The 27,799-nt window shown below is 56.8% G+C and overlaps 1 protein-coding gene across 4 annotated transcripts; it reads right to left on the minus strand.

Moving 5' to 3' along the window:
- Nucleotides 1-437: 437 nt before the first annotated feature.
- On the minus strand, nt 438-27,799 carry KCNC4 (potassium voltage-gated channel subfamily C member 4). Of its 4 annotated transcripts, XR_010784990.1 has the most exons (6): nt 27,476-27,798; nt 24,957-25,703; nt 18,866-19,802; nt 16,988-17,173; nt 1,916-2,305; nt 438-1,839 (listed from the first exon to the last, which is right to left on the minus strand). XR_010784990.1 is itself a non-coding variant. In XM_066565141.1 (5 exons), the coding sequence occupies exons 1-5, from the start codon at nt 27,647-27,649 to the stop codon at nt 2,244-2,246; spliced, it is 2,106 nt and encodes a 701-aa protein (XP_066421238.1). In that variant the 5' UTR covers nt 27,650-27,798; the 3' UTR covers nt 438-2,243. The 4 variants fall into 4 exon arrangements, 3 of the variants coding, with proteins under 3 accessions (XP_066421238.1, XP_066421237.1, XP_066421239.1); XM_066565141.1 differs by having other exon boundaries at nt 438-2,305; XM_066565140.1 differs by lacking the exons at nt 438-1,839; nt 1,916-2,305 and adding an exon at nt 9,080-9,639 and having other exon boundaries at nt 27,476-27,799.

The following is a 27,799-nucleotide window of genomic DNA, read 5'->3' on the forward strand; positions in this document are numbered from 1 at the left end:
CCAGGTGGTGCTGGGGAAGCTGAGGGTCCCCAGTGTCACCCCCAGCTCTGTGCAGCTGCACTGGAGCTCCCTGAGGGCTCCTGTGCCTCCTTCCCACTGCAGTGCCAGGGTGCCCAGGGCCAGCCCCAGGCCCTGGCTGTTGATGGTGGGTCCTGCTCAGTGACAGTGCCAGGGCTGTCCCCTCCCTCGAGGTTATCCAGGCATCATCCAGGCAATTCCGTGGCCAAAATCCCCATTCCTACCTCCAGGGACAGCCAGGGCTGGCACAGGACTCCCTGGGCACACAGAGGGCAGCGGAATTTTGCTTTAAACCTCACCCCCAGCTCCTGCTCATGAGTTCAACCCCGCAGACCCAACACAGCTCCAAAAACTCCTCCTTTCCCACAAAATAAGGTCTCATTCTCCATGGAGAGCCAGAGGCAAGGAGGCAGGAGGGGTAGGGGAGCTGACTCAGCTCATGGATGACTTTATTGGAACTCTACACGTTGGACAGGCATGCGCACAGGACAGACGGACAGGAGTAGTATTGCCTTGGTCACAGAGATATGGAACAGCGTTGGAAGGACCCTGACCCCTCCAGGGATCCCCACACCTCGCTCTCCTATTGCTGCCATCCCCATCCCTGCACCCCAACCCCTCCTCTGGGCCCCCCCGTGCCCCTGGGACCAGCACCTGTGGGAGGGGGCCATGGTGGCACCCAGAGCAGAGCCTGTGGCACCCTGGAGTGGCACCCAGGATGGAACCTGTGGCACCCTGGAATGGCACCCAGAGCAGAGCCTTTAACACCCTGGAGTGTCATCCTCAGTGGAGCCTTTGTCACCCTGGAGTGGCATCCAGAACGGAGCTTTTGGCACCCTGGAGTGGCACCTGCAGAGGAGCCTGTGGCACCCTGGAGTGGCACCCAGAGCAGAGCCTGTGGCACCCTGGAGTGGCACCCTCAGTGGAGCCTTTGTCACCCTGGAGTGGCACCCAGAGTAGAGCCCTTGGCACCCTGAGGTGGCACCCAGAGTGGAGCTTTTGGCACCCTGAGGTGGCACCCAGAGCGGAGTTTTTGGCACCCTGGAGTGGCACCCAGAGTGGAGCCTGTGGCACCTGGGGTGGCACCCTCAGTGGAGCCTTTGTCACCCTGGAGGGGCACCCAGAGCGGAGCTTTTGTCCCCCTGGAGTGCCTGGAGGAGGTCCCAGTGTCCGTGTGATGCCGGAGGGGTCAGGGCACGGTGCAGAGATGCCCTGGTGAGCAGCTGGATCTCCAGATGTGCAGGGTGAGGTGCAGCCAGAAGCGTGGGCAGGGGAGGGGGCAGCCCAGGGGGTGCAGGGGCAGCGTGGCCGTGGCAGGGCTGGCACCAGGAAGGGGAATGGGGCTGTCCCCAACCTCCCCCCAGCCCTGCTGCTCTGTGGCACCTCTTGGGGGGACCCAGCTGCCAACACCCCCCAGGGGATGGAGCTTTGGGGAGAGAAAGCTCCTTGGGAAGGGCAGCCCTGGGGGAATGCATGTCCCAGCCTTGGGGAGAGCATCCCTGGGCCTTGGGGATAGCATCCCTGGGGGAATGCATGTCCCAGCCTGAGGGAGAGCATCCCTGGGGGAATGCATGTCCCAGCTTTGGGGAAAGCATCCCTGGGCTTTGAGGAGAGCATCCCTGGGGGAATGCATGTCCCAGCCTTGGGGAGAGCATCCCTGGGCTTTGAGGAGAGCATCCCTGGGGGAATGCATGTCCCAGCCTTGGGGAGAGCATCCCTGGGCTTTGAGGAGAGCATCCCTGGGGGAATGCATGTCCCAGCTTTGGGGAGAGCATCCCTGGGGGAATGCATGTCCCAGCCTTGGGGAGAGCATCCCTGGGCCTTGGGGAGAGCATCCCTGGGGGAATGCATGTCCCAGCTTTGGGGAGAGCATCCCTGGGGGAATGCATGTCCCAGCCTTGGGGAGAGCATCCCTGGGCTTTGGGGAGGACATTCCTGGGGGAATGCATGTCCCAGCTTTGGGGAGAGCATCCCTGGGCTTTGGGGAGGACATTCCTCAGCCCTGGGGAGAGCATCTCCCTTGGGAAGAGCATCCCTGGAGGAATGCATGTCCCAGCCTTGGGGAGAGCATCCCTGGGCTTTGGGGAGAGCATCCCTGGAGGAATGCATCCTTCAGCCTTAGGAAGAGCATCCCCTGGCCCCAGGGAGAGCCTCCTCCCACCTTGGGGAGGGATCCCCTGGGGAAGGCATCCCTGGCCAGGGCACTGCCTGCAGCCAGCTGGGGCTCAGGAGAAGGTGACCACCTCACCCTGGGGGTAACTGGAAGCGAGGGTGTCCTGGCAGGAATCTGCAATTAAAGACATAAACATTAAACACAGAATTAGAGATTTGCTTCCATGAGCTGTGTAGGGGGAGGAATAGGAGAGGGAGAGGGACACTGAGCTTCCAGGGGACCCCAGAGTAACCACAAAGTAAAGGGGGCTTTTTCAGAGGGATAAAATGCTGCTGTTGCATCTGCAAGTCAGGGAAAAATGGTTTCAAAAAGCCTCAGGATGGTGGCAGAGATGGAGACTTGGGAAATGATTCTCCACGAGAAAGCATGCATGGAATCAGGGTGATTTTGAGGGTACAAATGAAAAGCAGGGGAAAAGCATCACCCTCACCACATCCCTCTCAATCCTCTCCTCCCAGAAAGCTGCTCTTGCCCAAAACTTCCCAAGCCAACCCCAAACCAGATGTCCCAAAGCCAAGCCTGGTGCATTAATCTCTCCGTGTTTTTTTCTTCTCCCTCTCTCCCTCTCATTTGTTATCATTGAATTAATTATCATTGATTGGAGCTCTGAGTCACCCCCCCACCTCTCCCCATGTGCCAGGGCCCAGTTTCCAGGCAAGGGGCTGTCAGGCAGGGAGACAGCTCCTGATCCACCTGATAAGCCATGGAATTTTGCTTTAAACCTCACCCCCAGCTCCTGCTCGTGAGTTTGACCCAACACAGCTCCAAAAACTCCTCCTTTCCCACAAAATAAAGGTTTCCTTCTCCATGGAGCAGCACTGCGTGAGCAATGCCCAGGCATGGAGGCTTTTCAAACCTCACATCCCATAAAACTCCCAGGGATTGAAGGAGTTTTCCTCCCTGAGCTGGCAGGAGAGCTCCCCACCTCCAAAGCCAAAACAGTTTGGGGACCCAACAACAATCCCCTGCAGCAATTTGGGGACCAGCAGTGCCCACACAGGCAGCAGCTGCTGAAAAAGACCCCAGCTCTTGCTTCAGTCACTCCTGCAAGCAGCTAAAAGCTCTTGGCAGGGTTTGTGTCCTGCTAGAAACATTCCCCATCAGGTCGATTGATTTACCAGGGGCACGACTTGGCTTTTAACTCCCATCTCCTCCTCCCTGTTCAAAGCCATTTTGTGTGTGAGCTCGAGACCTGCTGCCCACAGCCTCCAGGGACCTGCCTTGGAAAGCAACTTCCCAGCCTAGGAAAAAAATTAGCACGACTAAAAATAAATAACAACAGCTCAGATTTTTTATTTTATTTTCTTTTTGTCCCCCAGACAAAGGCACCATGAGCAAACAGCCCTCCTGTCTTGGCTTCTGGGTGCCAGCTCTGTTCTGCTCTCACCCTCACAGCCCCTCAGTGATGTGCTACCCTTTCCTCAAGCCTATTTTTGGCTGCAGATCTGCCACCACCCTCCACAGAGTGCTGCCCTGAGCCAGGCAGGCTGCTTGGCACAGCCTGGCACAGCTCAGCTCCAAATACCCCCAGGTTTGCTGTGCTGCTCTCAGAGCCATCGCCCCCAAATTTCACCTCATGGGGAGTTCACCCAGTCCTGCCCTCTCACTGGGAGCATCTCCTCAAACAGCCTGAAGTGCTGCTGGGGGGGCTGCCAGCTGTGCCAGCTGTGCCAGCTGTGCCAGCACAATGTTTGGGTTGGCCCCACTCTGCTCTGCTCTGGCACAGCAGCCCTGAGGAGGAGGATTTGGGGGTGTTGGAGCAGCTCAGCATTCCCCAGCCACGTGTGCTGGACCCCCAGGTGATCCCCCAGCCTGGGCAGGAGGGCAGGGGGGGATTCTGCCCTGCTCAGGTGAGACCCCACCTGCAGAGCTGGCCCAGCCCTGGCTCCAGCATCAGGAGCATTTGGAGCCCCTCTGATCTAGAGCCAGGCTGGGAGAGCTGGGGGTGCTCACCTGGAGAGAAGAAGGCTCCAGAGAGAGCTCAGAGCCCCTGCCAGGGCCTAAAGGGGATCCAGGAGAGCTGGAGAGGGACTTTGGAGAAGGGGGAATGGCTGCCCACTGCCAGAGGGCAGGAATGGATGGGATATTGGGCAGGAATTGTTCCCTGGGAGGGTGGGCAGGCCCTGGCACAGGTGCCCAGAGCAGCTGGGGCTGCCCCTGGATCCCTGGCAGTGCCCAAGGCCAGGCTGGATGGGGCTTGGAGCAGCCTGGGATGGTGGAAGGTGTCCCTGCCATGGCAGGAGCTGGAATGGGATGGAATTTAAGGTCCCTTCCTACCCAAACAATTCCCTGACTCTGTGATTACTTTTGCACATCCACCAGGACACATCCCCTGCTCCACAGGTGAGGGACACATTCCTATAACACACCCAATGCTCATCCCTGCATTCCTGCTCAATCCCATCTCCCTGCCAGGAACGAGACCCAGCACACCCATCCCATCCCATCCCACCCCATCCCATCCCATCCCATCCCATCCCACCCCACCCTATCCCATCCCATCCCATCCCATCCCATCCCATCCCATCCCATCCCATCCCATCCCATCCCATCCCATCCCATGGATCCCATCCCATCCCATCCCATCCCATCCCATCCCATCCCATCCCATCCCATCCCATCCCATCCCCCATTTCCATGCTGCCATGCCCCCACAATCACTGCACACCCCTTGATGTTATTTTTTAAATTTTCGGGCTTGGGCAGGGGCAGCTGAACTCCTGTGGATTTATGCAGTTTTTTGGGAATAAATCCAACAATTTGGCTTTCTCTTGGTGCCTTTAGCCTGGAATGTGAGCAGGTCCCCTGGCCCTGCCTGTCCCACAGAGGAGGAAGTGTCACCCTCTTCCTAGGAGCTCACAGATCCTTTCTGAGCCCCCATTTACCTTTTCCATGGGTAAAATGCTGGGCTCAGTTGCCCGGGTGGAGGTAAGGAAGTAACAGACTGGGAGCTGGGAGGCTCCTATTTATAAGCTCCTCTGCATCCTATTTTGCATCTGCCTCTGCTCTCCCTGTTCCTCCTCAGCACGGGCAAGCCATGGGGTTGCTATTTATTTTCTGTTTTTCTTTATTGTCATCAAATAAGCAGTGAGGATTTTTCCTGGCAGAGCTGGGGAAGCCAGGAACAGGCTCCTTCTGGGTAGAGCAATTACTCTCCTGACATCTTCACCTCCTGCCCGCCTGCCTGACAGGCCTTTCTATTTCCTCAGCTCTCTCAGGCATCTCCCAAGAAACAGAGCAGTTGTTGCAACAATAAAAATTAATACTTTGCAAGCAAGCTGGGATCATGGTGCAGCCTCCACGCAGTGCTGGACTGTGAGACTTCCAGGGGGAAAAGAGAAGGAAGGAGCTGAGGCTGGGGCAGGGAGCTGCTCCCAAATCTCCCTGAGCCAAAGGCTGCTCTGGTTTGGCTCCTTGCACAGGGGTGGGTGGTCACAGGGACTCGATCTTTGCCCCAAAGTGCTGATCCATGTTCCAAAGTGGGCAGAGGAATGTGAGGACGCCACCAGGGCAGCCTGGTGTCACCCAGCCCCTCTGGAGTGTTCCAGGCCAGGCTGGGCAGAGCTTGGAGCAGCCTGGTCTAGAGGAAGCTGTCCCTGCCCGTGGCCTTTCCAACCCAACCATTCCATGGCTCCATCATCTCTGGTCCCATCCCCACTGCTGAGCACCACACGTGTCCCCATGGTGGGGAGAGGGACACGGGGCACTGGAGATCTGTGGGTCCCACACTGCTGAGCACCCCACTGTCCCTGGGAGGGTGGGGAAGCCTTAGGACAGGGTGCCCAGAGCAGCTGGGGCTGCCCCTGGATCCCTGGCAGTGCCCAAGGCCAGGCTGGATGGGGCTTGGAGCAGCCTGGGATGGTGGAAGGTGTCGCTGCCATAGCAGGAGCTGGAATGGGATGGAATTTAAGGTCCCTTCCTACCCAAACAATTCCCTGACTCTGTGATTACTTTTGCACATCCACCAGGACACATCCCCTGCTCCACAGGTGAGGGACACATTCCTATAACACACCCAATGCTCATCCCTGCATTCCTGCTCAATCCCATCTCCCTGCCAGGAACGAGACCCAGCACACCCATCCCATCCCATCCCACCCCATCCCATCCCATCCCATCCCATCCCATCCCATCCCATCCCATCCCATCCCATCCCATCCCATCCCGTCCCGTCCCGTCCCGTCCCGTCCCGTCCCGTCCCATCCCATCCCATCCCATCCCATCCCACCCCATCCCATCCCATCCCATCCCCCATTTCCATGCTGTCATGCCCCACAATCACTGCACACCCCTTGATGTTATTTTTTTTTAAATCCATTTTCGGGCTTGGGCAGGGGCAGCTGAACTCCTGAGGATTTATGCAGTTTTTTGGGAATAAATCCAACAATTTGGCTTTCTCTTGGTGCCTTTAGCCTGGGCTGGAACGTGAGCTCCCAGCAGATCCCTAAACACAGATAAGTCCTGCGAGGATATTCAGGGGAAGTATCGTATATTCCTGCTCTATTCTTGTCCTCTTCTCCAGGCTGCCAATTTTGGCCACTGTTTGAGATAAAAACCTGGCCTCCAGAGATATTTACAGGTCTGCTCTGATCCACTACAGCTCCTCTTCTAATCTTACCCAGGGATTAACCTGTGCTAAGTCGCCCCCAGAACCAACCCAGACCCCACCTAAAAATAACAACAAGCTGTTTTCTCCCTCTGCATCCCCCAAATCCTGCTCAGGAGAAGGCGGGGAGGAAGAGGGACAAGATGCGGTGGCTTTTTCAGCAGTTTGGTGCCTCCCACTGAAATCCCTCCATCTCCCTTTCGGGGCTGGGCTGTTTTAGAGGAGCTTTTTGCACATTAGTCATCCCTTCTCCAGGGTTGCATAACGCCCCAGCTAAAAATTGCATCCTGCCAGCTCCGTGGCAGTTCCTGCCCAACCCTCCTGGCTCTGGTGGGGATGAGATTTTGGGGGGTCCACCAAAGGTTTTCCACCCCAAGAAACCACTCTGGCCTTGGAGCTGAGGGTGGGATCTGCTGGGATCTGGGGCTGCTCTGGGTTTAATCCTCTACCCCCAAGAGACTCAAACTCTAAAGTCTGAGCACCTTGATCTGATTCTTCTGCAAAACCAGGGTTTCATACCTGGCTCATCCCCAAAGTCAGCTCACGACCTTGGATAAATCATTTCTGACCTAAACATCACTGAAGCCATGGAGGGTGGCCTTGCCTCTGATAGGGGCTGGGGACATTCCAGCTCCTCCTGCTTCCAGAGGGAAGAATGAGCCAGGGAAGCACCTGCATGGTGCTGCTGTTCCCAGCCCTTTGCCCAGTTCATGGAATTTTGGGGGGTTCATGAACCTGCCCTGTTAACCTCCATCTGCTGCAGGAACCCAGGGAATGCAGCTGCACCCAACACACACCCAGGTGCTGCTGGTGAGGGATGGATCAGCACCAGAGCCCAGGATGGCACATCCTGAGCACAGGATGGATGCAGCTCATCCCAATTCCTCCCCAAATCCACAACAATTCTGCCTCCAGCACCAGCTCCTGTCATCCATCCCCAGGCACCAAATTCTTCTCTTTTCTTCTTCCCTTTGGCTCCTGCACAGCTGGGACAGGGAGGGAGGGAAGAAAAAAAGGAAGAGGAAGGGAAGGGAAAGGAAAAAGAGGGAGGGAGGGAGGGAGGGAGGGAGGGAGGGAGGAAGGAAGGAAGGAAGGAAGGAAGGAAGGAAGGAAGGAAGGAAGGAAGGAAGGAAGGAAGGAAGGAAGGAAGGAAGGAAGGAAGGAAGGAAGGAAGGAAGGAAGGAAGGAAGGAAGGAAGGAAGGAAGGAAGGAAGGAAGGAAGGAAGGAAGGAAGGAAGGAAGGAAGGAAGGAAGGAAGGAAGGAAGGATAAACTCAGAGAGGCTTGGATATGTGCTGGCTGCTCCTCCTGGGATCTCCTCCTCCACACCAAGGGAAACTGAGGCACGGGAAACCTGGTGTGGAGCAGGAGGGTCCTGGTTGTGGGATCTGCCAAAATCCATCCCAGCTTCCTTCAGGTGCAGGGACCATGGAATCACAGAATCCTTAAAGTTGGAAAAGAACTCCAAGATCATCAAGTCCAACCTCACCATTCCCTGAGCACCAGATCCAGTTTGGCCATGATGGAGGGGAAGGGTCTGACCCCAGAAAAGCTCCTGGGGCTCTTTGCTCTTCAAGCACATCCAAATCTAAGCTCTCCTCCCCAGAAAAGACCCCGGGCTCCAGCCCTGACTTGCTCAGAGTGAGGGAAGAGGCCAAGAGAGCACCGAGGGGGGCTCAAGAGCAGTGCTGGATACCCCAAACCAGCCCCTTGCAGCCACCAAACCCCTCCAGGGAGGCTGAGCTGGACAGAATTGAAATGAGCCAGAGATCAGGGAGTGAAGGGTTCGTTCTAGTTCAGGAAGACACCTGAGATAATCCAAAATCATCCCAAAAACCGATACAGGTGAGCAAAAACCAGCAGTGCCACAGGGAGTTTGACTCTCCTGCCCCATCCTCACAGGGATGGGGAGAGCCTGGCTCAAACCCAGCTCTCATTCCCATGGGAATGCTCTGGATTCACCACCTCATGTCCATCCCAAACAAGGATTCATCCCCTATCTATTTAGGCATCATTTTGCCTCAAATCTCTCTCTCAAATCCACACCAGCAGCAGCTTTGCCAGGGACCTTTATTCCTCTTGCCACCACTTCCCAGCTCCTCATGGGAGTGTCCATGCCTAACATCCCAGCCTCTGTGTGCTCCCTGACCCCTCTCCCAGGGCCCTCCAGCCTCCAGGGGATCTCAAGGCTGGTTTCCAAGGCCCTCAGGCCCATCCTGAGGTTGGAAGGAGAAAGAATGTAGGATTTAGGCAGAAAAAGGCACAAAACAAGAGGGGAACCACTGCTGGGCAGGGAATAGAGGTTTATTCATCTGTTGCCTCCAGAAACTTGAGGCTGCTTTTAAAAAAGCCAAACAAAATAAAACCTAAAATATATGAATTCAGCCATTCCCAGCACAATGAGATATAATTTCATGAGTCAACTTGTCCTCCTTGTGTTTCCACCACCCTTTAGCCCAACACAAACGGCCCACGGGAGGGAGGGCTCGACACCAGAGGGAATTGCAGGGTTTATTCAGGATGAATAAGGTTTCAAAGAGGGGGAAAACCACCCCAACACCTCCTCCTGGACTGTCCATCCACATGGGCACCAGACAAGCTCAGTGGAGACGTGATGGAGGAACTGGAGGGGGTCAGAACCAGCTCGTGGGGGATGGAGATGTCCCAGCTGGGGCTGCTCGGCGTGGTGGGGAGCAGAGGGACCCCCGAGGTCCTTTAGAGGATGGAGGGCACGGGGGAGCAGGGGTGCTGCAGGGAGCAGGGGGAGCTGCAGCGGGAGGCCAGCGGAGCCCGGCGCGCTGCTCCTCCGTCTATGCTGCTCAGGCTCCGCGACTTTCCACAGCCTCGGGGAAGAAAACAGACAGGTTAGAGCCCAGCAGCCTCCTGAACAAAGCTGGCAGCACCAGGCTGAGCCCCACAACCCCGAGCAAACTCCCTGAAAAAAATTCAGGAAGGGATTTTTGGGGACAAGCAATGCTCAGGCTCCATGACTTTCCACAGCCTCGGGGAAGAAAACAGAGAGGTTAGAGCCCAGCAGCCTCCTGAACAAAGCTGGCAGCACCAGGCTGAGCCCCACAACCCTGAGCAAACCCCCTTAAAAAAATTCAGGAAGGGATTTTTGGGGACAAGCAGCTCCTGCAGAGCTTCCCACGCCCTTCACGGCCAAATCCAGGGCTCGGAGTCATCAATGAGAGACCAAATTGCTCTTGGAGGGTGTTGGGTTTTTGTTTCCCAAATTGCTCTGAATGAGGAATGAGTCTGGGGATTTTGTGGGCTGAAGCAGACGGGGAAAAGCAGCAAAACTCAAACAAATATGGGATTTAGAAGGAGTGATTCCCCCAGCTCTGTTTTTTACACCCCTGTAGCAGCAGGCTGCTGCTGACACCTTTCTGTGTGCAAAGGAGCAGGTAGACATGCTCATTCTTTTCCATAAAAATGCATTAAAGAGCAAATATTTCTGTTTCTTTAAGCATGGGGACACTTCACACTCCCCCAAAAAGCCAGGAATTTCTCCAGCTTTTATTGAACAAGGAAATGTTCTCGCAGGTCAAAAGCCACTTTTCTTGCTGGGAAGACACAAAGTCTTTGCACTGAAAATTGGATTTTTAGATCCACAAAGCACCACTGCTAAGGATGAGTCTGTTCCCTGGATCTGCTGCCAAACCATGGAAAATTAATGATGCTCCCAGCTGTGATGAGCCCAATGTCCCTGTGCCTGGACCTTCCCTGGGAGCACCTGGCTGAGCAAACCCAGCCAAGCCTGAGCCTTCCCAAGGCACCAGCGAGATCCAGGGAAAGCAAGGAGGACCAGGGAAGCAGCCTTTGTGTGGGGGGAGCAGAGGGAGGCAGCTCCTGACAGCAGAAAAACAAGGTGATGGATGGCTCCTTCAGCAGTGCCAGGCTTGGAATCCCTCCCTGTGTCCCAGCCCAGGAGTTCGTGGCACATCTTTGGGCTCTGCTGGTTTGGGCTTGGATCAGGGATCCAAGACCCACAGCAGAGCAGTCCCAGCATCACCCTCAGACACTCCCAAGGGGGTGCTGAGACAGGAGCATCACCTGGGAAAGGCTCCAGAGCACTCACTACCTCTGCAAATCTGGGGCTTGTCCCCTTTTTGGGGTTTTTCCCAGTGCCAGCAGGGATTCTCCAACCCCTCCCCACCCCTCAGCCCCCTGAGGACACTCAGCTGCTCCAGCTCTTCAGCAGAGGCAGGTCCAGAGGGCAGAGGCACCTGCCTAAACCTGTTGCTGACTCCAGCAAAGCTTTCCCTCCCTGCAGTGGAAGCAGGAGCAGCAGCAGGCCTGAGCAGAAGAGCAATTTCCTTATTTATTCTTGGCACAGATCCACCCAGAGAGAGAGGAGGGAACGAGCACAGCCCTGAGCTGGGGGGAGCTGGGAGTTTCCCACCCACAGCAGCTGGTGCAAAGACCACCCTGCTCCCCACAACACTCCCAAAAACTCGTTTTTCCTTCTCCTTGCTCTTTTCCTGGGTGTGCTGAGGCTCTTGGAGGAGCTCATGTGTTTCCCTGAGTGTGGGAAGCAGCTGTGCTGAAATCCAAGCATTCCCTGAAAGCTTGGGGTAACTCCAGGACCCAAACAGCCCCATCAGGAGGTGTTATGGGGTCAGGGTTTGCTGGGAGCTGCCAGCAAGACAGGGCCCTGCTGATGGGGTTTATGGGGTTTATGGGGTTTATGGGGTGGGCTTTGTCTCTCACTCCAAACTCTGAACAGAAAAGGTGCAAACAGGCACAGAAACAGGGTCAAAATCCCACTGCTCACTCTGAATATGTTTCAACCATCACATTATGGGGCAGAACTTCATAAAGATGTTTGATTTCCCCAGGGACCCTCAGCAATGGAGCACCAGGGGCAAACCCGCCCCAAGCCCAACACTTCATTCTCCCCATCAATTTATCCCAAGCCACACTGGCACGAGCACCTGGGAAGGAGCTCAAGACTCAGTCCCTCAAGGCTGTCGTGGTCTCCCACCACACCCAGGGCCAGATAAAGCCACAAGTGGACAAGGGGGTTGTGCTCTGCTGATTGCCACAGCTGATAAACAGAGCTGGTGCCCCAGAACCTCACCCTGGGGCTACCCAGAGTCCCTGGAATTGTTCTAGGAACTTTAGGAACGGGTTTGCTGCCAATAAAAGAGTGCTGGGTGACCCCAGGGCTCCCTGCAGCTCTGAGTGCTCACACAGGCACAGGCTGGGAGCTGTGCCAGAGGGATGGGGTAGAGCAGGGAGGCAGCAAAGCCCAGGAAGGTGATGCTGCTGGGGACAGAGGACTGGCACTCAGATCCTGTGGGGTTGGGACAGGGGACTGGCACTCAGCTCCTGTGGGGTTGGGACAGGGGACTGGCACTCAGCTCCTGTGGGGTTGGGGACAGACAGAGGCCTGGCACTCAGCTCCTGTGGGGCTGGGGACAGACAGAGGCCTGGCACACAGATCCTGTGGGGTTGGGGACACACAGAGGCCTGGCACACAGATCCTGTGGGGTTGGGACACACAGAGGCCTGGCACACAGATCCTGTGGGGTTGGGGACAGACAGAGGCCTGGCACACAGATCCTGTGGGGTTGGGGACAGACAGAGGCCTGGCACACAGATCCTGTGGGGTTGGGGACAGACAGAGGCCTGCACACAGATCCTGTGGGGTTGGGGACACACAGAGGGCTGGCACTCAGATCCTGTGGGGTTGGGGACACACAGAGGCCTGACACACAGATCCTGTGGGGCTGGGGACAGACAGAGGTCTGGCACTCAGATCCTGTGGGGTTGGGACAGAGGCCTGGCACACAGATCCTGTGGGGTTGGGGACACACAGAGGGCTGGCACACAGATCCTGTGGGGATGGGGACAGACAGAGGCCTAGCACACAGATCCTGTGGGGTTGGGGACACACAGAGGGCTGGCACTCATTTCCTGTGGGGTTGGGGATAGAGGCCTGGGACACAGATCCTGTGGGGTTGGGGATAGAGGCCTGGGACACAGCTCCTGTGGGGTCGTGTCCCTGTGCAAATATTGGCTGGTCCTCAGTCCCCCCCAGCCAGGCAACTCCAGGGGATGCCCCCATGAGAGTTCCCAGCTTGATCCCATCCCACATGCTCAGGCCATGTGAGACTCACAGCCCTGCACTGACACCAACAGTGAAAATCAGCTGCACCATGCTCTACAGAGCCAAAATTTGCTGCTGTGCCGTGTTAATGTGCTGATAAAGGAGCTGGGGTGTTTTAAGACACACACAGATGTTGCACTTGGGGCCATGGGTTAGTGGCCAGGTGCTGGGGGAAGGTTGGACTCGTAGAGCTCTTTTCCAGCCCAGGTGATTCCATGGTTCCACCCTCACCAGTCTCACTGGCTGGACTCTCCCTGCCTCCATGTCCCTCCATCCAAGCAGAGGACAGGGCTCTCATGCCAAGGCAGCCCCATGGCAGGGTGTCTGAGCCAGCAGGACACGTTTTTGGGAAGGGCTGAGCAGGACCCCAGTGCTGAGGGGAGATAAAGGCTCTGAAGCCATCCCTGGCAGCCAGGAGCAGAGCAACACCACTGCAGGCAGCCACAGGAGCAAGAAACACATTCCCCACAGGAATCCACAGCTCAATCTGCTCCAGGCTCAGGTCCAAGGGCAGGAGCAGCTCCTCTCTGAGCTGCCCCAACAAGACCAACCCAGAGCTGGGGTTAAACCACGATGGATGCTGAGATCTGCAGCTCATTCCCAAAGCAGCTCCCTCCCCTGATTTCCACAGCTTGCACAGACACCAGTACCTGTCCCAGGATCTGACAGATGGCCATCAGAGAGTCGGGCTCAGAACCAAGCTCATCTCAATTTGCAGAGCTGCCAACATCCCAGTACCAGAACAAACAGCCTCAGCAGGAGATAAATCAGGACCAAGGCAAGAGGCGCCTCTGCGGCTCCCAACGGATTTTGGCTGGAGGCTGCTTCACCCCCTGGTCACCTCTGGCCATCTCTGGTCACCTCTGGCCATCTCTGGCCATCTCTGGTCACCTCTGGCCATCTCTGGTCACCTCTGGTCACCTCTGGCCATCTCTGGTCATCTCTGGCCACCTCTGGTCATCTCTGGACACCTCTGGTCATCTCTGGTCACCTCTGGCCATCTCTGGCCACCTCTGGTCACCTCTGGCCACCTCTGGTCATCTCTGGTCACCTCTGGCCATCTCTGGCCACCTCTGGCCATCTCTGGACACCTCTGGTCACCCAAGGCCAGCCCTGACCTCCCAGGACGGCCTCCCACCATCTGTCCCACACCCAAGCAGGACATGGGCACCGAGGTTCCCCTTCCCAAAAGGTCTCAAGCACCTCTGGACACCAGATTCAGCCTTCTCCAGGTGCAGCATCATTCCAGCAACATGGGGATGAGTGACCTGTGCACAGCTTCTGTTTTGAAGTGTAAAAGCACTCTGAAATTTGCAGGGGAGACCCCAGAACACCCCAAGAAGCATCACCACAGTGCCCTTTCAAAGAGCTGCTGTGCCACCACACAAGGACAGAAATCTCCTGGGATTTGGGAGTGAGTGAAAGCAGCTCTGGATCCTCAACTCTCAGAGCTGCTCCACTTCTCCTGGCTTCAGTGGGACCAGATTCAAATGCCTCAGCTGAAGCCAGGCTTCAGCATTTGCTGAGGAGGAAAATCAGCTCTGGCTTTCGTCTGTCTCCTCCATCCCTCCAGCTCAGCATTCCCCCTCCCAGTCTGGAGTGGGACTAAACCTCTCTCCCCTCTCCACATTAACAGGACCAACCTCACAGGAAAAGGCACTTCCAGGGAAAAAACATCAGGCATTTCAAGCAGATATTTGATGGCACCCCAAGGATGAGCAGAGCTGCTCCTCTTTGTTCTCTTTCTGAGGCTGAGCAGCAATGCCAACGGGAATCTTTGATTTCCCAGGAGGAAACAACCAACTTGCTCCTACTACTGATAAATGTGATTGCACCCAAACACCTCCCTGTGTCCCATCAAAAGTAACAAACCCTTGAGGCTCTCCAAAGCACCAAGAGGTCCTGGGGAGCAGCTCAGAGATGCAGCACATCAGCCCTGCTCCTGCCTGGTCCCAGCTCCCTGTGAGCAACGGGCAGCACTTGGTTCCAGGGAGGTAGAAGTAGGTCAGCTCTGCAGCTACAGCATCCCACACCACCCTGGACACACAGAACCCTGCACAACTGGGAAACTGAGCTGTGCCCTAGGAGTTATCCCAGCAATCCAGGGTGCAGCTGGGTTTTGGGGCTGGATTTACCCTTTCTGGGGCTGGAGTGCTGAGGGATGGGCAAAGGAGCAGAGAACTCTGAGACCAGGTTGAAGAAGATTTTGTTTTGTCATGGGAAGAAGAGTTTTGTGTTTTCCTGACTCATCTCCCCCTCAGTTTCCCATGGAAAACCTCAACACTTAGCACAGCTCCTGTTCCAAGCCCAGAGGAGCCTTTCTGGCAGCCCAGAGCTGCCCTGAGTTATCCCAGAAATCCAGGATACAGCTGGGTTCTCGGGCTCTGGATTTACCCTTTCTGGGGCTGGAGTGCTGAGGGATGGGCAAAGGAGCAGAGAACTCTGAGACCAGTGTTGGGGAAGATGAAACAGGAAAGCCTTATAAATATGATTGTTTGGCAAAAGATTTTGAGAATATGGAAACTATAAGTGAGATTGAAATGAAAGCAAGCTTTGAGATCCCTCAGTTACTGAACAACTGGAAAACAATGGTGTGGCCAGCTGAAGGTGATCCCCTTCTGATGGAACAACACCCTCTGCTTGCAGACAGGCCCAAGGGTCAGAGCAGACCCTGCCAGCTTGGCAGAAGGGGCCCAAAGAGGAGTTTTTAGGGTTTAAAATGTAACACAGTGTGGGAATGTAATGATTCTTATAGGCTGTATGGAAATGCTATAGGATTTGTATCTTGTACTAGATTGGTCAGTGAGAATCAGAATATTCAGCACAGAAGATTTATGGTATTGTAACGGGAACCTCGCTGTCTTACCCATTTACTCTCTTACCTTTTTACTCCCTTACTCTCTCTCTCTCTCTCTCTCATCCTCTCTCCCCCTCTCTTCTCTCAGTCCTGCTCCAGCTGTGGCTGGCAGCTCCCAGCAGGTCCCTGCACGTGGCCCTTTGCAATAACCCACAAATTCCAGGCCCTGGCTGCAGAGATCTCTCCTCTCCATCCATCTCCCCGACGCTCCTACAGACCAGGTTGAAGAAGATTTTGTTTTGTCATGGGAAGAAGAGTTTTGTGTTTTCCTGACTCATCTCCCCCTCAGTTTCCCATGGAAAACCTCAACACTTAGCACAGCTCCTGTTCCAAGCCCAGAGGAGCCTTTCTGGCAGCCCAGAGCTGCTGGCAAGGCAGCACTGACACATCTCAGCTCCCCACGCTCGAACCCACCAAAAGCCACCACAGGGGAGAGCAGGGGAAAAGACTCTGGGTTTTTTGCTTTTTTATCCTACTGAAAACCTTTTGGTCACCTTCAGTCACAACCTCACCATGTCCCCAGGAGAGATGTCCCACTCACACCATCCAGAAATGAGGGGTTGAAACCCAAGGAGAAGAGCTGGAGAGGCAGAGGTTGGAGCACTGCGCCCCCAGGGAGGGCAGTGCAGCCAGCACGGGGTCACTGACCCCAAAGGGGAATCACAGACCCCAAATGGGAGTCACAGTTCCCAGACAGGAGTCACAGACCCCAAAAGGGAGTCACAGACCCAAAACCAGGGTCACAGAGCCCAAATGGAGGTCACAGATCCCAAATGGGAGTCACAAACCTCAAATGAGAGTCACAGACCCCAAATGAGAGTCACAGACCCCAAATGAGAGTCACAGACCTCAAATGAGAGTCACAGACCCCAAATGAAGGTCACAGATCCCAACTGGGAGTCACAGATCTCAAACAGGGGTCACAGACCTCAAATGGGAGTCACAGACCCCAAATGGAGGTCACAGACCCCAAGTGGGAGTCACAGACCCGAGACGGAGGTGACTGAGGGGGAGAACACTGGGGAGGAGAACACAAAATGTGGAGCCAGCATGGAGAGATGTGTTGGATGGAGGTGAAGCAGATGGAGGGGCAGGAAGATGTGGGTTTGGGGAGCAGAGGACAGCCAGGCAGGTGGATGGAGATGAACCAGTCTTGGGTCAGCCCAACAAACCTACACTCAACCTCCACGTGTCCTGCTCACACCTCCAGCCGTTTTACCTTTCTGGATGCCTCCATCTGCTGCACAGGAGAAGTCCCCCGTGGCCAGCAGGAAGCACGTGGAGGATTTCTTGTTCTTGTCCCGGGTGCTGGAGCGCCGCATCGGCCGCTGCTCCTCGTCCGCCGGGGACAGCGGCTGCTCCTCGTCCGACAGCACCACGTTGGCCTCCCCGTTCTGCTTGGAGTCTGCAGGGAGGGAGGTGCCACAGACCCATCAGCAGCTGGCAAACTGTGAGAGTCTGTCTGAATTTTCCCTCATCTGCCTCACGATCGTCATTTGGGGACCACTGAAGAGAAGACCCTCCCCTGTCGCAGACATCTTTTCTGAAAAATCCTTTCCTTAGGAGTTTTCCTCCTGAGAAGCTGAGAGGCCTCAGGAATAAAATGGAAACAATGGTTATCTGCTGCTGTGGAATGCAACAGGTGCATCTGGGATTGGTCCATGATGGTTGTTTCTAATTAATGGCCAATCACAGTCAGCTGGCTCAGACTCTCTGTCCCAGACACAAGCCTTTGTTATCATTCCTTCTTTTTCTATTCTTAGCCAGCCTTCTGATGAAATCCTTTCTTCTATTCTTTTAGTATAGTTTTAATATAATATATATCATAAAATAATAAATCAAGCCTTCTGAAACATGGAGTCAGATCCTCGTCTCTTCCCTCATCCTGGGACCCCTTTGAACACTGTCACACAGGACAAACACAGATATGATTCCAAGCAGCTCCAGTCCTGCTGAGGGTTATAAAACCTGCTGGGGATGAAACACCCCAGGTTTTGTGAGATCCACCCACCCTAATTGGAGGGAATTAGCTCTCCAAAATTCACACTGCTGAGGAACGGGCTGCTCGGGGTGGTGGGAAGTGCTAATTTATGTCCCCTGGCTCCCTGGTTCCTTGGCTGAGAGGATGCTCTGCCACGTGAGGGCCTGGCCTGGGCTCCTGGCTCTGACTGCTCCATGCTGCCAGGGCTCCTGGGGCAGATGGGATTCACAGGCATGTGGGAAAAGGAGATTTATAAAGGGAAAGAGCTGTTTGGGGCACCCAGAGCTCCCTGTTTCCTCAGCAGGGGAAGCCCCAGCACTGTTAAACACCCCAGTGTTGGTGCAGAACACAACTCCACCATGGTGCCTCCTGTTCCATCACCCCAGAGGTGCCACTGGCAGCACACCAAGACAAAGGGGGCAGAGCAGCCACCATGGCCAGCACTGACAGTGGGGCAGGGCTTGCACAGATCTCCAAAGGTAGCCAAGGGATGGTCCCCACAGCTGCCCACAGCTGGGGCTGTGCCTTCTGCTGAGCCTAAGGAAAGACTGGCCAACCCCCAAACTTCAGCTCAGTGCATGAGATCAAAAAAAGAGAAATGTCCAGGGACTGGTTTTGCTGAGGATTTGGAGCAGCACCGCAGGGATTCTGTCTACCAGCAGATGAATGAGGAGGTGGGGTCAAGCCCCAGGGAATGTCCATGGATTTATCAATTTTGGTGAAGGTTACCCTGATTTATGGTGAGAGAAAGCAAAGGAAAAATCTGTGCCAAGGGCATGACCAGGCTAACATGAGAGTAAGGTGAGTGGCCTTACCTCTGTCACTGTGAGGGAGGGGTGGGTTAGGCAGGGATGCCTTGAAGGCCACCACAGTGACTTAATCTGTGCCATCAGGAGGGAAGGATATGGCTTTTGGGAAAGCAGGTGGCCTTCCCCTGTGCCTGGATGGGGGATTCAACCTGCAGTGCCCTGTTCCCCAAGCACCCTCACACCTGAGAGGCCCCACCCAGAGCTGGGGGTCACACCTGCACCATCCTCAGGGACACAGGGACCAACAAACTGCCCTGAGAGCTCCCAGAGGTCTCCCCCTCCCTCAGCCCCACCCTTGGGATCTCACCTGACCGTTTCCTCTCAGTCACCCCCTCCTCTACTGCCAGTGGGCAAGTGTCACTCTGGGTGCTGTTCCGGGGCGAATTCTCCTCGGATTTGCCGTAGGTGGGGGAGTCCAGTGGGGCTGGACGGGGTATATGCTTTTTCTTCTTCTTTGGCAGCTTCTGCTTGGCCATGGCCAAGGAATAATACATCCCAAAGTTATTGACAATGACGGGCACGGGCATGGCGATGGTCAGCACCCCGGCCAGCGCGCACAGGGCGCCCACCACCATCCCCGACCAGGTCTTGGGGTACATGTCACCATAGCCCAGGGTGGTCATGGTGACCACGGCCCACCAGAAGCCGATGGGGATGTTCTTAAAGTGAGTGTGGTCGCTGCCGGTGGGGTCGGACGTCTTGGCTCCGATCCGCTCGGCGTAGTAGATCATGGTGGCGAAAATCAAGACCCCCAAGGCGAGGAAGATGATGAGGAGCAGGAATTCGTTGGTGCTGGCCCGCAGAGTGTGGCCCAGCACCCGCAGACCCACAAAGTGCCGCGTCAGCTTGAAGATCCGCAGGATGCGCACGAAGCGAACGACCCGCAGGAAACCCAGCACGTCCCGGGCGGCTTTGGAGGACAGGCCACTGAGACCCACCTCCAGGTAGAAGGGCAAGATGGCCACGAAGTCAATGATGTTGAGCAGGTTTTTAATGAAGAGAAGCTTGTCTGGGCAGCAGATGATGCGAACCAGGAACTCGAGGGTGAACCACAGCACGCAGACCCCTTCGATGTAGGTGAGGATGGGCTCCGTCTCCACCTTGTGGGTCAGCAGCACCGTGGTGGTGTTGCCCACCACCAGGGTCTCCGTCACGTTGACGTCGATGTTGAAGGCCTCGTGTGTCTCCAGGCAGAAGGTTGTGATGGAGACCAGGATGAAGAAAAGCGAGGCGAAAGCAACCACCTGTGAAAATCAAAGTTACACGGGCTGTGAGCTGATGTGGGGCAACTTCTTCTGTTTGGAGGAGGTCAAAACACTCCAGGTGCTGCCACCCACTGCCCCAAGACCAAGGGAGGAGAATGAGGAGAGATTCCTGGACCTCTCCCATGGGTTATGTGGGGCAACCTGTCCTGTCTGGAGGAGGTCAAAACACTCCAGGTGCTGCCACCCACTGCCCCAAGACCAAGGCTGGAGAATGAGGAGAGATTACTGGACGTCTCCCATGGGTTGACAGCAAACCTCAGTGCCTGGAGCCATCAGTCCAGGACCTTCTCCAAGTGCTCTGATCTGTGCAGGAGAAGGTGTGCTGGGCTCCCCAGCTATGCAGTGGTGGGACTGAGGGGGAACTGGGACAGTCTGAGACTGGAGCAATCTTCCAATGGGAACAGATATGAAAAGGGAATTTTGACAGGACAGATTCAAAGGGCTTTCCCTTTGAACACAACCCCCTCCAGATGCCAGGTTCACACTGTTCACAGCCATGAGCTTTGGGGTCTGCAAGTGTCAGAGACATCATTCACCCCCTCCCTGAGGGTCACTGGTGGGTGGTGTGCCCACAGAAGATCCAGGACCAGGGGAGGAGCAGGCAGGGCTCAGCCTCCTGCTGCTGCCTGGACCTGGTGACACCCAGATGTTCCCTGCTCTGCCCAAGCAGGGAGATCATTGTCCCCTCCGTGTCACCTCCTCCTCCTCCCTTCTCCTCGCCTCAGATGTGGGTGAGGAGGGGCCAGCAGCACACACTGGAAGTCACAGGCTGTGTCACAAAGTTCCCCCTTGTGCTCCCATCAGTCCTGCTCAGCTCCCTCCCTCCCTCCCAGTGAGCCCATTACCTGGAGCGTGTTTCCAAAAGCAGCCCCCCGCCCCAAAAGAAAACCCCAGCTTTGTCACCATGATATTTTATGAAAAATCCTTTTGCCAGGATCTTTTCTCCTGAGAAGCTGGGAAGCTTCAGCTTCTCCATGTTTTGCTGCTTTGGAATGTGATCTGGAGAATTGTTTACCCAGCGTGTGAAATTGTTTTTACTTGATGACCAAAAACAGCCACCTGTGTCGAGGCTGTGAGCAGTCACAAGATTTTATCATCATTCTTTTTCATTCCTTGCAAGCCTTCTGATGAAATCCTTTCTTTAGTATAGTTATAATATATCATTTTCTCTTAATATAATATATATCATAAAATAATAAATCTGAAACATGGAGTCAAGATTCTCATCTCTTCCCTTGTCCCTGTGAACACCACCACACAGCTTCAGAGCAGAAAAACTCTTGTTCTACCTCCCTGCAGCACAAAAGCACGGTGGTTTCAGCTCCCCCAGAGCAGGTCCTGCCGCAGCCCCTTTGCTGGACGTGACCTTTTGCTGTCAGAGCCACCCAAGCGGCCGCTCCTGGCGGAGCAGCACCGTGAGGCTGCTCCAGGCACAGCCCGGATCCTCGGCCGGAGTGAATCAGCAGCAGAGACAGCCTGAGTCACGCTGGAGGAACACCCGACCCCCGAGAGCAGCGGTGCCCTGCGGCAGCCCCGAGCCTGCCAGGAGTGTCCTTGGGGCTGTCCCCAAGGGCAGAGCCACACGGGAGAGCAGAGCACCAGCCCTGCAGGAGTTTGGTGTGAAGTTTAAATCTGGCGTTAAATGATGGAGAAACCTCTGGAAGATGGTTCTCCTGCCCCAGTGAGAGACACCTGCCCGGGGATGCAGTGAGATGCTCTCACCCCTCAGTCAGACCCTCTGGATTGTGCATGGGGATTCAGCTCTGAGGGCTGACGTGTCGTGTCCAACAAACAAATCCAGCAAAATTGGGATCTTAAAGCAAGGCCAGCTTAAGCAGACAAGTGTCTCTACACAGTGGTGGCACAGCCAAAATAATCTGCTTTTCAGCTGAGGGCTGAGTCACGTTCCTGAGCTTCCCTGTATGGGGGATCTTGGGAAAACCTGAAGAGTAAAAATTTAGTCTTAAAGCAAAGTAGAAAAGAAAAAAAAAATCACCCAGGAAGGGAGGGAGACCATGCAAACACTTGAGTAATGAAGCAGCCCTGCTGCTGGGTGTGAGGTGAGACCTGATTTAGCCCAAGGAGCAAAATCAGCCTTTAAAAATAGAAGTTGGGTTCACAGCCAGTGCCAACCATCGTGTCCCCCCAGAGTGCTGCTCCAGTTCTGTGTCTGACCCAAGATGTCTCACCTCAGCCTCAGTCTCTGCTCCAAACTCAAGTCCTTTTCCAAAACTGCCTTTAAAATAAAATAAAATCAAATCTATGTATAAACCAAATACACACCAAACAAGTCCTCCAGAACCTGCTGATGTTCTACACAATATTGACCAGTGCTGCTCCAGTTCTGTGTCTGACCCAAGATGTCTCACCTCAGCCTCAGTCTCTGCTCCAAACTCAAGTCCTTTTGCAAAACTGTCTTCAAAATAAAATAAACTCTGTGTATAAACCCAGTACTACCAATACACACCAAACAAGTCCTCCAGAACCTGCTGATGTTCTACACAATATTGACCTGCACTCAACAGCTTGCCATAGGTGTCACCAAAAATCCATGACCCTGCAGAGGGTCACCAGCCTGAAAGTCCCCATGAAAGTGAAGTCAGGACTCTCCAAGTTGGGCTGCAAAGGGAAAAAACAATGAGGAACTGCATGTAAGGAGAGTTTGGACATGGAGGTAAAATCCCAGCCAGGGCAGTTTCCCATGGGGAAAAGTGTAAAGCTCCAGCTGGGACAGCAGCTGCACCAGGGACCAAACTTTCCCTGAGTGAGGAGCCAGGGACCCCGTGGCCATCGATGGTGCACGGAGAAGAGGCTGAAACATGGCAGAGATTTCCAACCACACGCTCACAGTGCTGCCAGCTCAGGAGGAGAAGTGCTGGAGGGAGGGAAAGATGGAAATAACGAGGAGCCAACTGAGTCAGGGCCTGAGGGGCTGCTCCATAGAGAGGAGGAGCAACGACCGACCGGAGAAATTCAGCTCTGGAGACTCTTAGTCATGGCTGCCACACAGAGAGCGAGAGTTTACATGGACAGCCTGGGACTGCTGCTTCCCAAGGTTTGGCAACTCCAGCTGCTCCAGCACGTTCCCTGCAGCCAGCAGCACCTCTGGGGCTCTGGCAAGAAAAGGGGAGACCCCAAAATAGGGTATCAAAGAAATCCCAACCACTGCGAACCTCACCCACCACCAAAGGCAGGGCAGCACCAGGAATGTTGTACCCACAGGAATCCTGCAGCATTCTGGTGCTGGATGGTGGCTCCTGCCAGGAACTGGGTGCACTCAGGAATTTGGGCTGGTTGCCTTGCTCTGTGCCTCAGTTTCCCCTCTTGCCAGAGCAGTTCTCCTAAGCTGTGGTAAAACTACACTGGTATTTTTTCCTGTTCCCTCTGGAAGTTGATCGTTCCCATGGCACTGCTGAGCTGAACATTTATGTAGAGCAGTGAGAAGGAAGCAGGGAGATCCCAGTGCAAACTGGTCCCGCTCCAGCCCCAGCTGGGCCTCAATCACCACCATCTCTGCTCCCTCCAGCACATTCCTCCTGCTAAAGCCTTTCCAGGATCAGCTCAGCACACAGGAAAAGCAGAACCAAATGACACCAGGGGGAAAAAAGTTGAATTATTGTGCCTGGGTTTATTTTTAATTTTGTTTAATTTTTTATTTGGAGCTTTACACCACTCAGAGCATCTCTCCAAGGTGAAGAACCCTCAGAGATGGGCAGAGGAGGGGGTACCCTTTTAAAATGGGTTCAGCTCTTGCTGCCCAAGCATTCTCTGCATGTGTGTGTGTTGCTCTAACATTTGCTGCAAAAACACCTCCTTGCCAAACTGACCCCTGCCCTGCGTGCTGCTCGTGGGTGTGAAATGCCTGCAGAATTTCTTACCATTGATGGAGTTTTTTTACACCTCTAAATGCATCCAGAATTCATCTCCATCCCAACTGCCTGCCTGGGTGTGTGTGGCAGATTTATAAGCTGGGCGTGCCAGGGGCTGGGTGGGTATTGGGGGGTCGGGGCAGAGCTTTGGGGATGATCTACGAGGAGCTGGGAGAGGAGAAACGTGCGCAGAGCAGCGCCTGAGCACCGGGCTGGGAGCCTGCAGACACTCTGGGGTTTGGGGGACATGTCCTGGGCACGTTGGTGCTCATATGGAGGGACAGCCTGCATGCCCAGGGAGGGTCTGGGGTTTGGGTTTTGGGGGACACCTCCTGGGCACGTTGGTGCTCATATGGAGGGACAGCCTGTGTGCCCAGGGAGGGTGGGGGGGATCTGGGTTTTGGGGGACACATCCTGTCCTGGGCACATTGGTGCCCATGGGGAAGGACAGCCTGGGTGCCCAGGGAGGGTCTGGGGTTTGGGTTTGGGGGGACACCTCCTGGGCATGCCAATGCCCATGGGGAGGGACAGCCTGGGTGCCCAGGGAGGGCGAGGGTAGTGTCTCTGGTGTGTGGATGAGCTCCCATGTGCACACACACGGTGCCAGGGCCATGTGTGGTGAGGGGGCTGTGGGACCCTGGTGGGGTGTGTGGGGTGTCAGCAGTGCCTGATGGGCTCTGTGAGCCACGGGGGTGGCCCTGGTGGGGACAGCGGGGTACAGGGGCACAGGTGTCCTTTGGGGCTGTGGGCCCTACAAGTGAGGAGCATGAGCTGCTTGGGGACAACCATGAGGATCCTGTGAGTGCAGGACCTGACCCCCAGCCCTGACCTCCACTCCACACCTGGGCTGTTCAATGCAGGTTTTGGCATGGTGCAGCCCAGCAGGAGGAACCCAAACATCCTATCCTAGAGCATCCTGAAACTCTGCCAGGAGTCAGCCCTGCCAAGGACAATCCCTCATCTCTGAGTGCCCAGGAGGTGCCCAGGGAGCGCTTGAGGGTGCAAAGGGGGCAGGGATTGTGCTTGCCCCCAGTTTCAGCCCAGATGTGATGCGTTGGGAGGTGATTGGGAGACAATGGAAGAGGTGTCCTGTAGGATGGGACGTGGCTCACGTGCCCCACAGCAGGAGGGGGACAGTAATGGGAGGGCCTCATGTAACCCACCAGGAAAGCCAGCCTTGCCTTTGGGGATGGGGAGGTGAAGACACAACCCCAGCACGGCCCCATCCATCCCACCTCCCCACCAGCACCTTTCAGGAGCTTACCCTTGCCGCCTTGGACGAGTAGGGATCCTCAAAGAGCGCCCACATCTTGGGCTGCCAGTTCCTGCAGCATCCACCCCCTCCGGCCGCCCCTGCCGCCCCTGGGGGCCTGTCATCCATGCCCAGGCGCTGCAGGGCCATCTCCCTACCCCCTTCCTCTTCAGCCTCCTCTCCGGCAGCCCCTCCGCCAGGCTCGGGACTCTCAAAGATGTCCAGGGCCTCCTCGGCGTCGCGGTGCTGCCTGTAGGTCATCCAGCAGCAGGGCTCCACGTCGGTCTCGTCGATGCCCCAGTAGGTGAGCTCCTCCTCGAAGAGGGGCCCGCAGATGTCCGCGGGGCAGTGCAGCTTCCCCGTGCGGTAGTAGTTGAGCACGTAGGAGAAGATGCCGGGGTGCCGGTCGAAGAAGAACTCGTTGCTTTTGCCATCAAAGTCAAAGTTGCTCTGGGCGTCGGGGTCGGCCAGCCAGGCCAGGCGGGTGCCCGGCAGAGTCCGCAGGGTGCTCTTGTAGGTCTCATGCCGGGTGCCGCCCACATTGATGGTGATCTTGTCCGACTCTTCCCCTTTGCCCATCTCTTCCTTCAGGCATGTTTTGGAGGGTGGTTTGTTCCCAGACTTGCGTCCACGGTAGGAGGAGACACACACCGAGCTGATCATAGATTTCGGTGGATGGGAGATGCCCACAACGTGCACCCTTCCTCCGGGCGAGGAGCTGGGGCTCGGCCAAGGCGGGAGGGGAGGACGGAGACGGGACTGGGGAGGGGAAAAGGGGGGGCTCAGCCTTGGCTCTGGCCTCGGGGGGAGCAAGCCGGAGCCGCGCCGGACACCGCTGGCAGCCGGGGGACAGCAGGGGAGGCTGCAACCTCCACCCCCTCCAAAGCCACCCCCCCCAAAATAAAACCGCCCTAAACCGGGAGCCAGCCCAGCCCCGCCGGGCAGCAACAAGTGCGGGATGGAGGGGCCAGCAGCGGGCGGGGGGGTGCGGCAGCCGGGGGGGATGCGGGCCCGGCCGGGAGGATGCTGGGGAAGGGCTGGGGGGATGCCGAGCCCGGCCGGGCGCTCTGTCCCCCCCTCTCCCGGTACCTGCAGCGCCCGGCGCGGGGGGGCCCCGCCGCCCGCCCCTCCCGCTCCGGCGGCTCCGCGCTCCCTCCGCCCCCCCGGGCCGGGCTCGGCGAGGAGGCGGCGGCCGGGGGGGGCTCGGACCCGGTTACCGGTGGAGAGAAGGGGGGGATGGATGCGCCTTCTCCTCCTCCCCTCCCGCTCTCCGTCCCCGGGGGTTCACGCCTGGCCGGGCCGGGGGGGCCCTGTTGCGCCCCGGCGGTGCCTCCCCGCGGGGATCAACGCGAGGGAGGCGGCGGGAGCGGCTGCGGGGCTTTTATAGCGCTGGGAGCTCGCGGTGGGGTTACGGGAACCGGGGACCCCCCCGCCCCACGCCCAGCCCCGCAGCGCGCCCGGCGCCCCCCCGGCGCTGCCCTCCCTGCCATCCCCACATCCATCCCTCCCTCCCCTCCATCCTCCATCCCTCCATCCATCCCTTCGTCCCCTCCACCCCCAGCCCAGCCCTCCGCCTACCCCCGGGCCCCCCGCACCCCCCGGCACCCGCTCACCTCCCCGCGGGGCCCGACGTGCCGCTGAGGCTCTCGGGGGGTCGGTGTCAGCGAGGAGTGAACCCCGGACACCCCAGCTCCTCTTCGCGCCGGAGGGGAAATGCAGCCCAGAGCTGCCTGCGGATCTGGAGCCAGCTCTTGGCAGAGGCTCCCGCAGATCCCATCCCTCCCTGGCTCGCAATCCCTCGCTCACCGAGAGGTCAGCAGAGACCGACCCCGCGGCCGCTGGGGTGCTGGGAGGCTGCACTCAGCCCTGACCCCCCTTCCCTCCCACCGCCCTCCCCGAGCATCTCTCCGCCCTGTTTCTGCTCCTGCGTGCGAGCTGCCCCTTTCCGCAGCGGCTGCCGGGGCTCGGGGTACCAACAACCCCCAGCCCCCGGGGTCCTTCCCCTAAACCCCCTTCCCTGGGGGGCTCCGAGCGCCCCGGGACGCTGCTGGTGCCCAGCTCCGGGGCTGGGCAGGGGGTTCAGGGCTGCGGTGCCCCCGGGCCGAGGCTGCCCCCCAGGTGGGGACCTGAGCGCTCATCCTGCCAGCAATGTTTACTTCTGCACCGGCACTGCTGCACTGAGGGGATGGGGAAGGTTTTGGGGTCATAGAAGGGATCCAAGCCCAGCACAGGCCTGGTATTGGGGTGGGGGGCTCCTCCAGGAGGGGCAGCACTTGGGAAGGGGGTTCTTGGTGCAGGGTGAGGGGACATGGAGGGGGGGATGCTGCCTCAGCACCCCTCTCTGCACCTCCCTGGGCTGTGCTCTGCATTGTCATCCCACCAGGGCCCCTCCTCGCCCCCTGCCCAGGTTTGTCCCCCCTGTTCGTGATGTGCCCCCCAAAATCCATTGGGGAGCATTGGGGGCAGCCGGGGGAAATGCTCCACCCAAAAAAAAACCCCCACGAGGCACGAGAGCCACGCTGCGATCTTACCACCAAGAAAGCCCCAAGAAAGCTCCAAGTGTGACCGCAACTCCGCAGCTTCCAGGGCCGGGTCCTGAGCGGGTGGAGGCTGCCGAGGCTCCACACCCGAACCACCCCGAGCTGCACCCGCGGGAGAGCCTGGAGCCCGAGGGAAAAGCGTGCTGGAAAGATCGAGCCTTGCATCACCGGCCAGGCATCGCAGCTCAGCTCCTGATCGCCAGTTCGGCCAGGAGGGAGGAATGCTGCGACCTGATGCTGATGTTGTATCTGTTTTATCTGCCGACTTTCATCCCGCCAGGAAAAGCTCCGTGCACCCGAGCGCGGCCGTTCCTG

The sequence above is a fragment of the Molothrus aeneus genome, chromosome 24 (genome assembly GCF_037042795.1).
Source record: "Molothrus aeneus isolate 106 chromosome 24, BPBGC_Maene_1.0, whole genome shotgun sequence".
NCBI lineage: Eukaryota > Metazoa > Chordata > Aves > Passeriformes > Icteridae > Molothrus > Molothrus aeneus.